Source organism: Podarcis raffonei, chromosome 11 (genome assembly GCF_027172205.1).
Source record: "Podarcis raffonei isolate rPodRaf1 chromosome 11, rPodRaf1.pri, whole genome shotgun sequence".
Lineage (NCBI taxonomy): Eukaryota > Metazoa > Chordata > Lepidosauria > Squamata > Lacertidae > Podarcis > Podarcis raffonei.
This window is the reverse complement of record NC_070612.1, coordinates 20,688,072-20,701,383: the sequence shown is the minus strand read 5'-3', so window position 1 is coordinate 20,701,383 and position 13,312 is coordinate 20,688,072. Positions and strand designations below refer to the sequence as shown.

Below are 13,312 nucleotides of genomic sequence, written 5' to 3'. Positions count from 1 at the left end.
ACCACGCAGCAATTAAAGCCTGTGGAATACCAATACATATGGGGCCTCAGGGAGTGCATTCCAAAACACCAGTGCTCTCCGTGAAAAAGCCCACCTCCATGTGACCACAAGATGATAATCATCAGGCCATGGCAAGGCTCATAAGGTTCCAACTGTTGGTTGCAATGGTCTTACCAGGCAATGATGTGAGCTCCTTTCATCTACAGCATCACAGTGGGTCCCAAGCTTGTGTATGCCAGCGGTTCTGGGCTGTATCACCTGAGGGTCTCTGTAGTCCTAGAATGTGGTGATACAGCATTTTAAGACACATACAACATTACTGACAAAGAGCCAAGGAAGCTGATGATGTCCCCATAACACCACACAGTTCTTTTTTTTTTTTTTATAATATTTTTATTAAACAATTTTTATATTAATACAAACAAAACATACATAAACAAACAACAAACAATAACAGAACAAAAAACAAGTACCATTTCATATCCTAATTTCTTAAACCTTTCTTCCTCGACTTCCTCTTGCCTCCCGTTTCTGTATTCTCCTTATTCTCTTTGTCTTAACCATTACTAATAGTAACCATTTATTTTAATCCAACATCATTCTAGCTGTCATTAATTTTATAGTATTTCTTTAAATAGTCCTTAAACTTTTTCCATTCCTCTTCCGCCGCTTCTCTTCCCTGGTTTCGGATTCTGCTCGTCATTTCTGCCAAGCCCATGTAGTCCATCACCTTCATCTGCCATTCTTCCAGTGTGGGTAGATCCTGTGTCTTCCAGTACTTTGCAATGAGTATTCTGGCTGCTGTTGTAGCATACATAAAAAAAGTTATATCTATCTTTAACACCCCCTGGCCGACAATACCCAAGAGAAAGGCCTCTGGTTTCTTGGAGAAAGTATATTTAAATACCTTTTTCAGTTCATTATAAATCATTTCCCAGAATGCCTTAATCTTCGGGCACGTCCACCAGAGGTGAAAGAATGTACCTTCCTTTTCTTTACATTTCCAACATTTATTGTCAGGCAAATGGTAGATCTTTGCAAGCTTGACTGGGGTTATGTACCACCTATAAATCATTTTCATTATATTTTCTCTTAAGGCATTGCACGCCGTAAACTTCAACCCGGTGGTCCACAACTTTTCCCAATCAGCAAACATGATGTTATGACCAATGTCCTGAGCCCATTTAATCATACTTGATTTTACCATTTCATCTTGTGTATTCCATTTCAGCAGCAGATCATACATTTTTGATAAATTCTTAGTACTGGATTCTAACAGTTCAGTCTCTAGTTTTGATTTTTCCACCTGGAAGCCTATTTTACTGTCCAATTTAAACACTTCATTTATTTGATGATAATGTAACCAATCTCTCACCTTCCCTTTTAGTTTTTCAAAACTCTGCAATCTCAGTTTGTCCCCTTCCTTTTCCAAAATTTCCCAATATCTTGGCCATTTCGACTCCATATTTAGCTTTTTAACTGCCTTAGCTTCCATTGGTGATAGCCACCTTGGAGTCTTATTTTCCAGCAAGTCCTTATATCTAACCCAGACATTTAATAGTGCTTTCCTGACAATATGATTTTTGAAACTTTTGTGCGCTTTAACCTTGTCATACCACAAATATGCATGCCACCCAACAACTCTGGTTTCTCTTCAGATCGTATAAATCTTTCGCCTTTTAACACCACACAGTTCTGCCAAGCAGCAGATTATGCCATAATTGTCCATAGACAAGGAGGCATGATGATTTTTGTTTTTGTAGTATTGCGTATATTTTGGGTTCTCATTTTGTATATTTATGTTCTGACGTGCCCTGTCATTGGCTGTATACAAATTTAATTAATTAATAATTTTTTTTTTAAAATGATAGGGATGGCATTTTCATTCCAACTTACAAGAAATGTGGCTCAATCATACCAAGTCATTAGGTAAAGGTAAAGGTACCCCTGCCCGTACGGGCCAATCTTGACAGACTCTGGGGTTGTGCGCCCATCTCACTCAAGAGGCCGGGGGCCAGCGCTGTCCGCAGACACTTCCGGGTCACGTGGCCAGCGTGACAAAGCTGCATCTGGTGAGCCAGCGCAGCACACGGAACACCGTTTACCTTCCCGCTAGTAAGCGGTCCCTATTTATCTACTTGCACCCGGGGGTGCTTTCGAACTGCTAGGTTGGCAGGCGCTGGGACCGAGCAGCGGGAGCGCACCCCGCCGCGGGGATTCGAACCGCCAACCTTTCGATCGGCAAGCCCTAGGCGCTGAGGCTTTTACCCACAGCGCCACCCGCGTCCCTCTCCAAGTCATTAGACCTACAGCCAAATTAATGTTTTGCCATCCTGGAAAGTGCATTCTTGGCTTGTTCCCGTCTTGCTTTGGCGCTATGAATCACCTTGAAGAATATATTTCAGTGTGAAGCACACCAAAGGAAAATGAAAAACCGTCTGCGGTTGGGAGGTTGCAGGAGGGAATGTTCAGACAGGCAATAGTAGCCAGAAATGAAAAGGGGAATAAATTACAGCCAGATAAAATGGGAAAGACCTATGAAATATAGACTTTCTGCCTCTTGGGTGCCAACATCGGTAGTGACTACAGGAAGGCGTCCCAGGGCATGAGGACAGACCTCCTATCTTTCTTTAAACTATTTTTTTAATTTGCTCAGTGACCAGTCGCTTTGCCCTAAATCCAACTCTGCCATCTATTGTGGATACTTTAGTTGAGATTCCTGCATGGACTGGCTGACCCTCAGGGCCCCTGTGGCGATCACACAGGGTCTCCAGATGTTTGACAGTCTATTGATCCCTGTGCCACAACTGTGCCCACTTTCCCGCTGCCACCAACCCGTTACTCTCGGTCCAGACAGTTGTTTAAATTGAACCAAATAAACAAGTTTATTTTATAAGTATTAACAAGTTTATGGTTTCTCAGATAATATTCTGGTCAGTTTCTTAATTTTAGTTTCTTTACTGGCCTATACCTTCCTAATACCTTCTGAATGATTATATTGACTGTTTGACTGACTCCTCTTAACAGATTCTCTCACTCTCTCACATCAGACTAGCCCAACCCACAGACTTATCCTCTCCATCCCTTCTCTAACCCCAGACTGACTTCTTAACAACTCTAACTCTAACTCTAACTCCTCCCCTTGGGTTCCTATTGGTTAGCCATTTTACAATTAGTTAACTCTTTCTTTATGAACCCCGTATGTTGTCACATACCTAGGAAGGCAAACACCACAGCCCCTTCCAATTCTACAATTCTATGCTTCTATGATGTCTTCCCTGCTTTTGGTGCCTTTGAGTGATACATATTGTTGATTTACACTGCAAGAAAGATGACCGTTTTCAAGAAAGCTCATCTCAAAATATGTTTGCATATTTTGAGCTAGGTAATTTTCAGTTGTGAGCCAGACATGATTAAGCAGTAATTCAATTCCTGTTTTGAAGTAAACACTCCAGTCATCCAGCCTTTGACAGATTTGGAATTTTGACAGTAAGGTGGAAAACCTTCTGGGAGGGTGCTGTGATTTTCTACGGTGACTTATATTTTATGGAGACGTCATTCCATGGCAGGTGACCCATGCAGTTGCATTCTTATCATGCTCCTTTTCCACCAGCAGGGTCACTTCATAGCTCAGTGAACCGTCCTGATCTGAGAGAGAGAGAGACCCAACACATTTGTACTAGGAAGAGATTTTCCATAGTCCAGTGGTCAAAAGACTGATTGGATCTGTTTGGATGCCTGTCATGGCACATTATGTAATTCTGCAGCCTAGTGCTTCCATGCTGCCCAACTCCACACCACACATCAACTTCAAGCAAAAGCCATGTGGAAATAGCAAATCAAGGGTAATCTCAGGCCCAGGACTCAGTTTTCTTGTGTGGATTTGGAGGGTAGGATAGGGTATCATTTATTATTTATCCTTCCTCTTACTCACTTGTGTGAGTTGAATGTCTAGTTAGCAGAGTTTAAAATTACCATCCCTTTGCAGCATAAAATGTGGGGACAAGGTTGCCTAACCTTATTAATCATTATCCAAGATGCTTTAGCAGACCAGATCTTTCCCCTTTTTGTGTGGCTTGAATATACCATACAAAGCCATTTCCATTGCACCACCCACTTTTGCCTCTGGCCCCACCCACCTTGCCCTTTGACCTCAGAAGGTTGCCCATAAGATAGCATGGTCCTCATTCTGAAAAGGGCCCCACACTGCCATGGTAAATCCAGATGAAGTCGTGTGTGGACTCTGCAAAAAATTGCATGCCTGAGCAGCACTGAGTTCACGATAAATTGCCATGTGGAAGAACCCCCAAGCCAGACTGTCTATAGACTATTCCAATATTTCAAGGTCATTATCTCGTTCCATGTGTTTTGTGCCTTATTATAAGCCTGTATGATCTGTCAGCAGCTGATGTTATATTCTTAAGCAAAGAAAAAGTTGTGACAACTTGTTCACGTCCCTTGCATCTGACACTGGCTTCAGCTCTTGACAAGGCAGGGAATCTGTGAGTGTTGGTGTGAAGAAGAGACAAGGACAGTGAGCAGAAAAAGTAAACTCTTTTCACCCGATTTCTCTGTCTAGTGTTATTGTACATCACCAGCTTTATTCTGAAAATTAGAAGTCGGGAGAGAAGATCTGGATGACCTTGGAAATGCTCTGCTGGGAAATGAGCAATCCATAAAATCCCTTCCTCTTTTGTGCATGCATTTCTATCTAAAGTATCCTTGCGCTGCTGTGCTTGCATCCTGCTTTTGGGCTTCCCATAGGCATCTGGTTGGCCAATGTGACAAGAAGATGCCTTTGGCTTGATTCAGCAAGATGCTTCTCAGGTTCCCATGTTCTATAGTAAGGAGAGCATCTTCCCAAGACAATACTTAACAAGAAAGTCAAAAGTTGTTGTTCATAATTCCACGTAGCTTTGGACTGTTGCCTTGGTCACGCTCTGCAGCTTGTTAGAACTTTATTTCTGGCTTTCAAACTGGAAGATTGAGCTTTTAAAATATATATCTACAGGGACTGTGTGGATGACATAAATCATCTGAATAGCCAGCCAATTGACCAACAACTATGGCAATTGCAATGCACTCACTGGGAATATAGCAAAACAGCACTGTCACATTTGTCTGGCCTATGCTGCATGTTCAAATCTTTAGGAATAAGACACCAGATAGAGTGTTTGTTTTTTTTGCAGACAGTTGATGACCTTTCTGTGTACCTTGGCATTTTCTGTCTATTGACATTGAGCTACCCACATGGCCCACCACTGTCTGCTGCCGTTGCTGAAACAATGTGACTATCTGGAAGTGTTTCATCATTGTTATTTATTGATTTTAAGGGTTTTATGTATATTGTGATCACTTTGAGATTTATCAATGTATAAATGAAAAGCAGTGTGCAAGTTTTCAACATAAAGCAAGCTTTCTGGTTTAAGTTCACAAAATATAAATATGACCTAGATTAAGTGTTTGGGCGTCAGTTCATTCTAAGGGACCCAAACTGTCTTGCTTTATTATTTATTAAACCTATCTCATTAATCAACACACTAGATCTGGAAATCTTTCTACTGAAGGGCAGGTGTATATTGTGAAGTAAAGCAGCCTATAAATAAATAGACCAGTAATGAGCCTTTGTGAATTGCACTGCTCTTAGTATCCTGCAACCCCTTTCTTTCCATTTTAGAGATAAGGAGTGATAGGCAGATCCTCAGTTACAGCCAGTTAACATGGCCAGACTTGTAGTAAGTAGGCTAAGATTATGATATGGACCTCCAGCCTTAGCCAGTGGTCCACTTTGGCTTAGAAATGCAGCTCATCCCTGTACCTTAAGCACTAAGTAATGGCACTGAGGTGGTTCAGATGAAGGAAAATCCTCCACACAGAGCAGCACCACTGGGCACAGTGGTATGGACAAAGTACACTGGGTCAGTGCATCTGGCTGTTAACCAGAAGATTGGTGGTTCAAGCCCCACCAGGGATGGCTGTGAGCAAGGTTCCTACATTGCAGCAGGTTCGACTAGATGATCCTTGGTGCGCCAAGTCTACAGTTCTATGGCTTTGTAGTGTCTGCTTGCAGAAAAGGGATAGACATATTATATTTTCTTTCTTTCTTTCTTTCTTTCTTTCTTTCTTTCTTTCTTTCTTTGCATCTGGATATGACAGGCCAGATGCTATTTCCTCCACATAGTTATGCCCTCAGAGATGTTCTGGATGGTGGACCTTCTAATAATAATAATAAATTTTTATTTATATCCCGCTCTCCCCAGCTGAAGCTGGGCTCAGGGCGGCTAACAACAATAAAATAATACAACATTCTAAGTACTGAGTCAGCTCCCAGACAGTGGGGCTGCTATCTCCAAAGTGGAAATTTACTCTACGATCATCTCTGCCACACCAATGATTCCTGCAGTCCAGTACCTAAAGTCTGCTGCTACGTCCCACTGCCATAAACAATTATCACATCAATAAAACACAAACCTCTGTGATTTCTCCTGTGACTGAGCCAGGCAGCTTAGCTGTCTTAACTTACTCTACTATTAGAATTATTATAAATTTTACTCATCCATACTTCAACTCTTCTGCAGGCATTTCACTGGAAATTGGAAGGTGCAGTCAAAGTGAATCTCCTGCTGGGACTACTCTAGTTAACTGGCCAGGATGGCTGATAAGAAAGTTTACCTGGCTTTCCAGGACATATAGGGAATGTAGGAGAAATCCAGGCTGGCTTGGAAAGAATTTGGAGACTTATAATTCAATACCTGTGTTGGATCCTTTATATGACATGTTGCTGTCTGGATTTTAATAGCCTATGTGGTTTTATTGTTCTTACTGGGCTGAATATTGATAGCTACTAGTGTTAGCACTGATTCTCGTTGACCATTTTCTTATTTTATTTATTTATTTCATAAAAGTTACACAGCGCTTGAAAAATAAAGAAGGATTTATAGCCATACTTTAAAACACACAGAAGTTAAAATGCTAAAACAGATTAACATTCTAAGCTTCAGGATAGGTTTGTCCAAAAAGGAATGTTTTAGCAGGCGCCAAAAAAGGTTAGAGTGAAGGCCCCTGCTTCATCTTGATTGGCAAGGAGTTCCGAAGTGTAGGTGCAGCCACATTAAGTGACCAAGTCCTTACAAATGTGGAAGAGGTATTATGTGGCACCTGTAGTCGTGCCAATTCCACCAATTGAAGCAGTCAAGTGGGCACATGTGGGGTAAGATGATCTTGGAGGTCAACTGATTTAAAGTTGTTAAGGGCTTTATAAAGGTAAAGGACCTCTGGACGGTTAAGTCCAGTCAAAGACTTTCAGGCTGAAGAAGCCAGTGTTTGTCCACAGACAGCTTTCTGGGTCATGTGGCCAGCATGACTAAACCGCTTCTGGTGCAACAGAACACTGTGATGGAAGCCAGAGCACATGGAAACGCCATTTACCTTCCCGCCAGAGCAGTACCTATTTATCTACTTGCACTGGTGTGCTTTCGAACTGCTAGGTTGGCAGGAGCTGGGCAGAGCAACAGGAGCTCACTCCATCACAGGGATTTGAACTGCCGGCCTCCTGATCAGCAAGCCCAAGAGGCTCAGTGGTTTCAACCACATCGCCACTCATGTCCCACTAAGGGCTTTATATACTGATAATAAGACATTGAACTCAGTCCAGTAGCAAATCAGCAGCCAGTACAGATCTCTTAGTGCAGGTGTTATATGCTGACAACAAGGCCTTGCTCTTGTCGGCAGTTGTGCTGCAGCATTCTGCACTAACAGCAGCTTCCGGATTAATGACGGGTTGCACCAATCTCCCTTGCACTACCATTCCACTGAATCAAAGTGCATGTTCTCTACTTATGTTTCTGCACTGGCATAATGATCAGCTGCCTTTCTCCAGCTGTTCTTCCTCATGGTGCAAAGGAAGTGATAAGCACCGTTCAGTGGCTCAAGTTCAGACTGGTGTGTCCAAGCAGGGATCTTGATAGGAAGCTTTATGTGCACCTGAAAGGCTGCCAGATGATGTGAAAATCAAACGCTGTGAAGCAAAGACATCATGAAGAGGCATCAACAGTCACACTGGCTGTGCATTGTTCTTCCAAGACACACAAAAGGAACAGAAGGTCAACCACTCCAAATCCCGTAGTGAGACAGGATTTTTAAAAAATATATCCACAGACATCTAAAAAACAGACTTCCATGATTGTTTGCCAAAACTAGAGCCCTAAAGCAAGCCAAGAGTAGGTGGCTTTTTATTAATACTGTAGAGCTAAAAACTCCTGGGGCATCTAGGTGTGGACAGGCTTGGATGAGTAATTGGTCTGATGAAGTATCCCTCATTTTTCTTTCCACCTTATGCCAGAGGCACAAAGAATTAGTTTAGCAAAACTGGCCCATTCATTTCAAACAAGCAAAACATGGCACAAACCACAGGATCTCTTCATCCAGCAGGTATTAACGTCTGGGTAGGAGGCTCACCCTAGCTGCCTGCCTTTTCTGCTTGACTTGGATTATAGACACAGAGGCAGCATTTTGCCAAACATCTGGCAGCTGACAAAACATAGCTGATGGGCTGTGTTTACCTTGGTGGGTCACAAGTTTGCAAACTGTTCTACTGTCAAACAGACCCTACTATTAGGATTCTTCTCCTAATGCTCAGCTGGATTCCACTTGCTTGCAATTTCTACCATTCTGCCTTCAGAGAAACAGAGTAGAAGTCTTCTTCATCTTTTGGGTGACACCTCTCCAGATATCTGTGATGGCTCATTCACACAACAAGAGGCCACTGTGAGATGCTGCAGTGATGGCTAGTTGAATGTGCCTCATGTGCTTGGAAGATGTGGGCCACTGAAGCTTCTCTATGCATGTACATGAAACAGCAGAACGGACTGGGAGTTTGTTCCTATGTCCTGCACTGAATGTGTTTTGTGTGCATGTGAGCGTTCATGTTGCGAAACGCCACCCTGCTATTTTATGAGAGGGGCGATACTTAAGCACTTGTTATAAATGAACTCATAAATGAACCCCACTTCCCCGGAAAGATCCGGCTTTTTGCGATAGGGGACAGGAACGCTTGCTGGGAACTGGCTGTGTGCGCGCGATGCTTGATGCGACCTCATCTAACCTCATCCCAAGCAGGCGAATGCTCATCAGCGCGTCAACGTCGTCTAACGTCCCTCGCTGCGGACAAACCGGGGGAGTGAAATGCTCAATGAACAGCTCGTTCCGGGGGGAGGGCGCGCGGTTGCTACAAACGGCACCGGGCGGACGCCCCGTCTGCGAGGCGAAACCCCCAGCTGGGTAGCATCTCCATGCCTGCGCAACCTCGGAAGCCGTCCTTCGTGCTAAAGGCACCAGGACCGAGGAGCGATCGTGGAAGGCAAATCTGTGCAAGCGAAGCCAGCTTGGGAGCCCCGGTCCCTTTCTTTGGGTAGCGGCGATGTGAGGAGGAAACGCCGGCTCAGGCCAGCTGCCTAACGGCGCGCTCCATCCTCCCTCCCTCCTTCCCTCCTCCCGGGCTCGTCCGGGTCGCTCAATGTCAAGCGAAGGGAAGCGGGCCCAGGCGCGCCGCTGCGGTCGGCAGAGGGCGCTCGAAGGGAGCCTGCCGCCCGCCTGCCGGCTGCCTCTGGCTCGGCCCTCCTCCCCTCTCCCGTCGGTCCCCTTGCCACGCGAGGCGCGCCAGAAGGGGCTGAGGAGCCGCTGAAGGGCGGGCAGCAGTCGCAGCAGCCGCCGCCGCTGCAAGACGGAGCCGGCTCGCCTGGCCGGCGCTGCCTCCCTCGCTCGCTCTCCCGCGCCACCTCCCTTCCTCCGCCTCCCGGCCGCTCGCTGGGCAGAGGCATGGAGGGCAGCAAGCCCGGCTCGTCGCCCGGCAGCCGCGACGACGGCAGCCCCAGCGCCAACGCCTGCTTCCAGGGCAAGGCGGCGGCGGACAAGGCGCTGGGCAGCCCGGGAGCCGGCGGCGGCGGCAGCCTCAAGGACCATGGCAACTCGGTGTGCTTCAAAGTGGACGGCGGAAGCGGCGGCGGCGGCGGAGAGGAGCCGGCGGTGGGCTTCGACGATGCCGACGCCGCCGGGCGCCAATACGGCTTCATGCAGCGCCAGTTCACCTCCATGCTGCAGCCCGGGGTCAACAAATTCTCCCTCCGCATGTTCGGCAGCCAGAAGGCGGTGGAGAAGGAGCAGGAAAGGGTTAAAACTGCAGGCTTCTGGATCATCCACCCCTACAGCGATTTCAGGTGAGGGGCGAGCGGGGTCGTCTGGGGTTATTTTCTGGGGTGGGTCGGGGAATCGATTTTTCTGTTGGTCACGGTGCGCGCGCGCGCGCATAAACCGGGGCATGTGTCAGCTCTGGCTCCCCAAAGATCTGCTTGTGCTGCTTGGGCATTTTGAGTGTCTATGATGCTCTGGTGCCCAGTTTTGATGCCAGTCCCTGAAGTGGGTAGCCGAAGTTGAACCCTCTGGAAGAAAGAAATGTTCCTATCTCCTCCTCTCAACCCACCTCAACAAAAGCTCAGAGTTCTGAAGAATGACAATTTTCCTGAGCTTGATCCCCTCCAACCTATTTCCTCTGCCCACCCCCTTTGCAAAGGCTTCCTTGGCGTTCAGGGAAAGAACATGCCAAGTGCTGGAATGGGGAGCATCAAAGAGGCTCTGCCCACAGAGCTTTGAAAGTGCTCACACATATGCATAGAAGTCCAGGTTGGCTTCTTGTTTCATTGGTAGCATTGCTCAGAAGTAAGTTCCACTCCGCTCAGGTGTGCTGTGCGCAAGATTGTAACCTTAGACTTTCCCCAAGTTCTTGGAACCTCAGGGTCCCACAACCCTCCGTTTTTGGAAGGACAGTGAGTCAGTGGCCTTCCAGAAGTTGTTGGGCGACTATCGGCCATCCTGGGTGCGGCTGATTGGCGCTGGAGTCCAACAATGGCTGGAGGACTGGAGGTTCCTCACTCCTAGACTAGACTTTCTTTCCATCGGCTGTACTGACCACCATGAAATAACTCACCCCCAACTTGTTTCCACTGAACTCTCTTCTATATAGAAGAAACACAAATGCTACTTACTGCCCAACTTCCAGTCTTGCCCAGGTGACATGTCACTGACCTTCAGAGATGGAGGTTAGATTATTTTCCATTTGCACTTAAAGACAACTCTCACATCCCTTTTCCAGGTGGAAGATATAAGGGAGCCCTCCCCTCCCAGGATGCTGCAAGTTTCATGGGGCACTTTTTGGCATTCCAGTAAAATGGAGCTTTGTACAGGAAAAAAATATATATAACTTTGGCAAGCCAAGCATGTGAAATGTGGCTTGAGTCTCTCCCCCAGTCCCTAATTTAGGGAGTATAATTTTTTGATCTGCAAAGGAAAAGCTAATCGTTTTGGCTATCTTGGAAGAACTGCGTGGAAACTGGGGCAGGATAAACTAAAATTGAGGAATACCGTTTTCACTCAAACCCAGAAACTGCAAACATCTAAAATACGTACCTTCCTATTTTAAATATCCAAAGTCATGGTGACTTATTCCCCATCAAGCTGTCCCAGGAGAATAAACACCCTTTGCTTCATTTAAAAATCCTTGTATGGTGCTGGCTGACCTTGACTAATGTCCTGTGCAGATGTTCTTCTCTATACATTGTTGGGGCAGGGGAGAAGATTGTAATCTTGCCAACTGGCTCTGCCTCCTTGGCACACCCAACGTGTTGCATTTATTGCCTCTGAATGGTGTATGCATGATTTTTGCGAATGGGGCCTACATGTTTAAGTCTCTCTGTGGCTATTCTGTCCATTGTGTGGACTGGAGTTGTGTCAAGGGGGCAGGGTCATCTGACACAATCTCCATCTACCCCTTCTATATTCAGGGAATAATGCATTCACAAGGCTTTAGGTTCTTTTATTAAAACTTTGGTTCCTTTATGCCTCAGTCTGTCAGTGCTGTATGTCAGAAAAAGACAAGAATATGAGCAAATCAGAAAGACAGAAGACAGAGAGAAATAGGACGCGCGCTCTCTCTCTCTCGCTCTCTCTCTCTCTGTGTGTGTGTGTGTGTGTGTGTGTTGCCCTTAAAATGAAAGCTTTTATGTCTTGAGTCATGGTATATCCATGGGAAGTTTAAAAACACGAACATGTAAGATTCAGGCTCTTAGTTAAAATTTGCACTGCTTGTTATTGTCGCTCAGTCTGATATGCGTGTGAAAGCTTTTTTGTCTGACAACTGCACATTTTTAGCTCTCTTCCCAGATACTTTTGGAAAGGCTGTGCTATTAGCTTGATAAAAAAGCAGGAACCTGAAAAAAAAAAGGATTACATGGATTGAGGGCAACTGGGATTTTGCTTAATGATTTTTGGCCAGAGTGGGGTTTGTCCTTATTAATTTACCTGGTGCTTGAAAGTCATCCAGAACGCGGTATCTCCTTGAGCTATACTATTATGTGCTGGAGGGATGCATGTGGGGAGAAATAGCATTAACTAGTAGAATTTATGCACCATCCTTAACTGGGAGCTATCCAGGGTATTGAATAATAATGCATCTGGAAATCCCAGCTTTAACCTTGGAATCTGTGTCCTTGTCATTTCCAGAGTATACATTATGTCTGCTCCCATATATCCTGTAGCAGATGTAGTTTTCCCTTCTCATGTGTGTAAAAGAGGATGTCATAAGGGAGAAAGCAGTGTTAAGTTTCATTGACCTTCTGAGACAGACCATTCATAGTTGGCTTGGAACAGTCTTCATATTCATGAGATCTGTCAGGTAGATGAAAAAGAATCAGTTGTGCCTTGCGTGAGATAGATTGCAGGAAGGGTAGAGTGAGATGGGCAAGAAGGCCATTTAAATCTGAAAAAGGATAGCTACACACAATATAATAGAAAAAATGCATATCGCTTTATTCAAATGTGTATCGTTTTACACAAGATGCTAATACAATTAACCTTTGCATATTGTTTACTAATTGCAAAGTGTCATATGTTTAGGTCATGAATTTCCATGCAAACATTGTGTATACTCAGAGCACCGTGGCATCTTAACATACTAAAGGATTGTTTGCTTTGCAATCCTTTCATGTAAAATGTATTTGTAATAAATATTGAGTTGCTTACGGATGCTGTGAAAAAATGCTCCTCTATAGGACCAAGCATCTCGTGGTAAATATATATATATATATGAATTTGTGGAGGTGATGTGAGAAAGTGGTGTCTAGTAAACAGTCCTTGAGCTTTACCAGTTGGTGGTAATTCAGTGCCTGTCTCTACTAATCTATGATAGTGCTGGCATTTTAATATATGCTAGTCAGTTCAGCTGTCCTTACATATTATTATTATCATCACCATCATCATCCCA

General features: G+C 44.9%; 1 protein-coding gene across 2 annotated transcripts in view; it reads left to right on the top strand.

Annotated features, from left to right (window-relative positions):
• The first annotated feature begins 9,656 nt into the window (after nt 1-9,656).
• The window catches only part of HCN1 (hyperpolarization activated cyclic nucleotide gated potassium channel 1), a 180,189-nt gene continuing 176,533 nt past the window's right edge, over nt 9,657-13,312 (top strand). For both annotated transcript variants that reach the window (XR_008332695.1, XM_053408051.1), the window contains exon 1: nt 9,657-10,214. Coding sequence is in view for 1 of the 2 variants with exons in the window: in XM_053408051.1 (XP_053264026.1) it covers nt 9,817-10,214 (398 nt within the window). In the remaining variant the exon portion in view is untranslated. The remainder of the gene's footprint in view (nt 10,215-13,312) is intronic.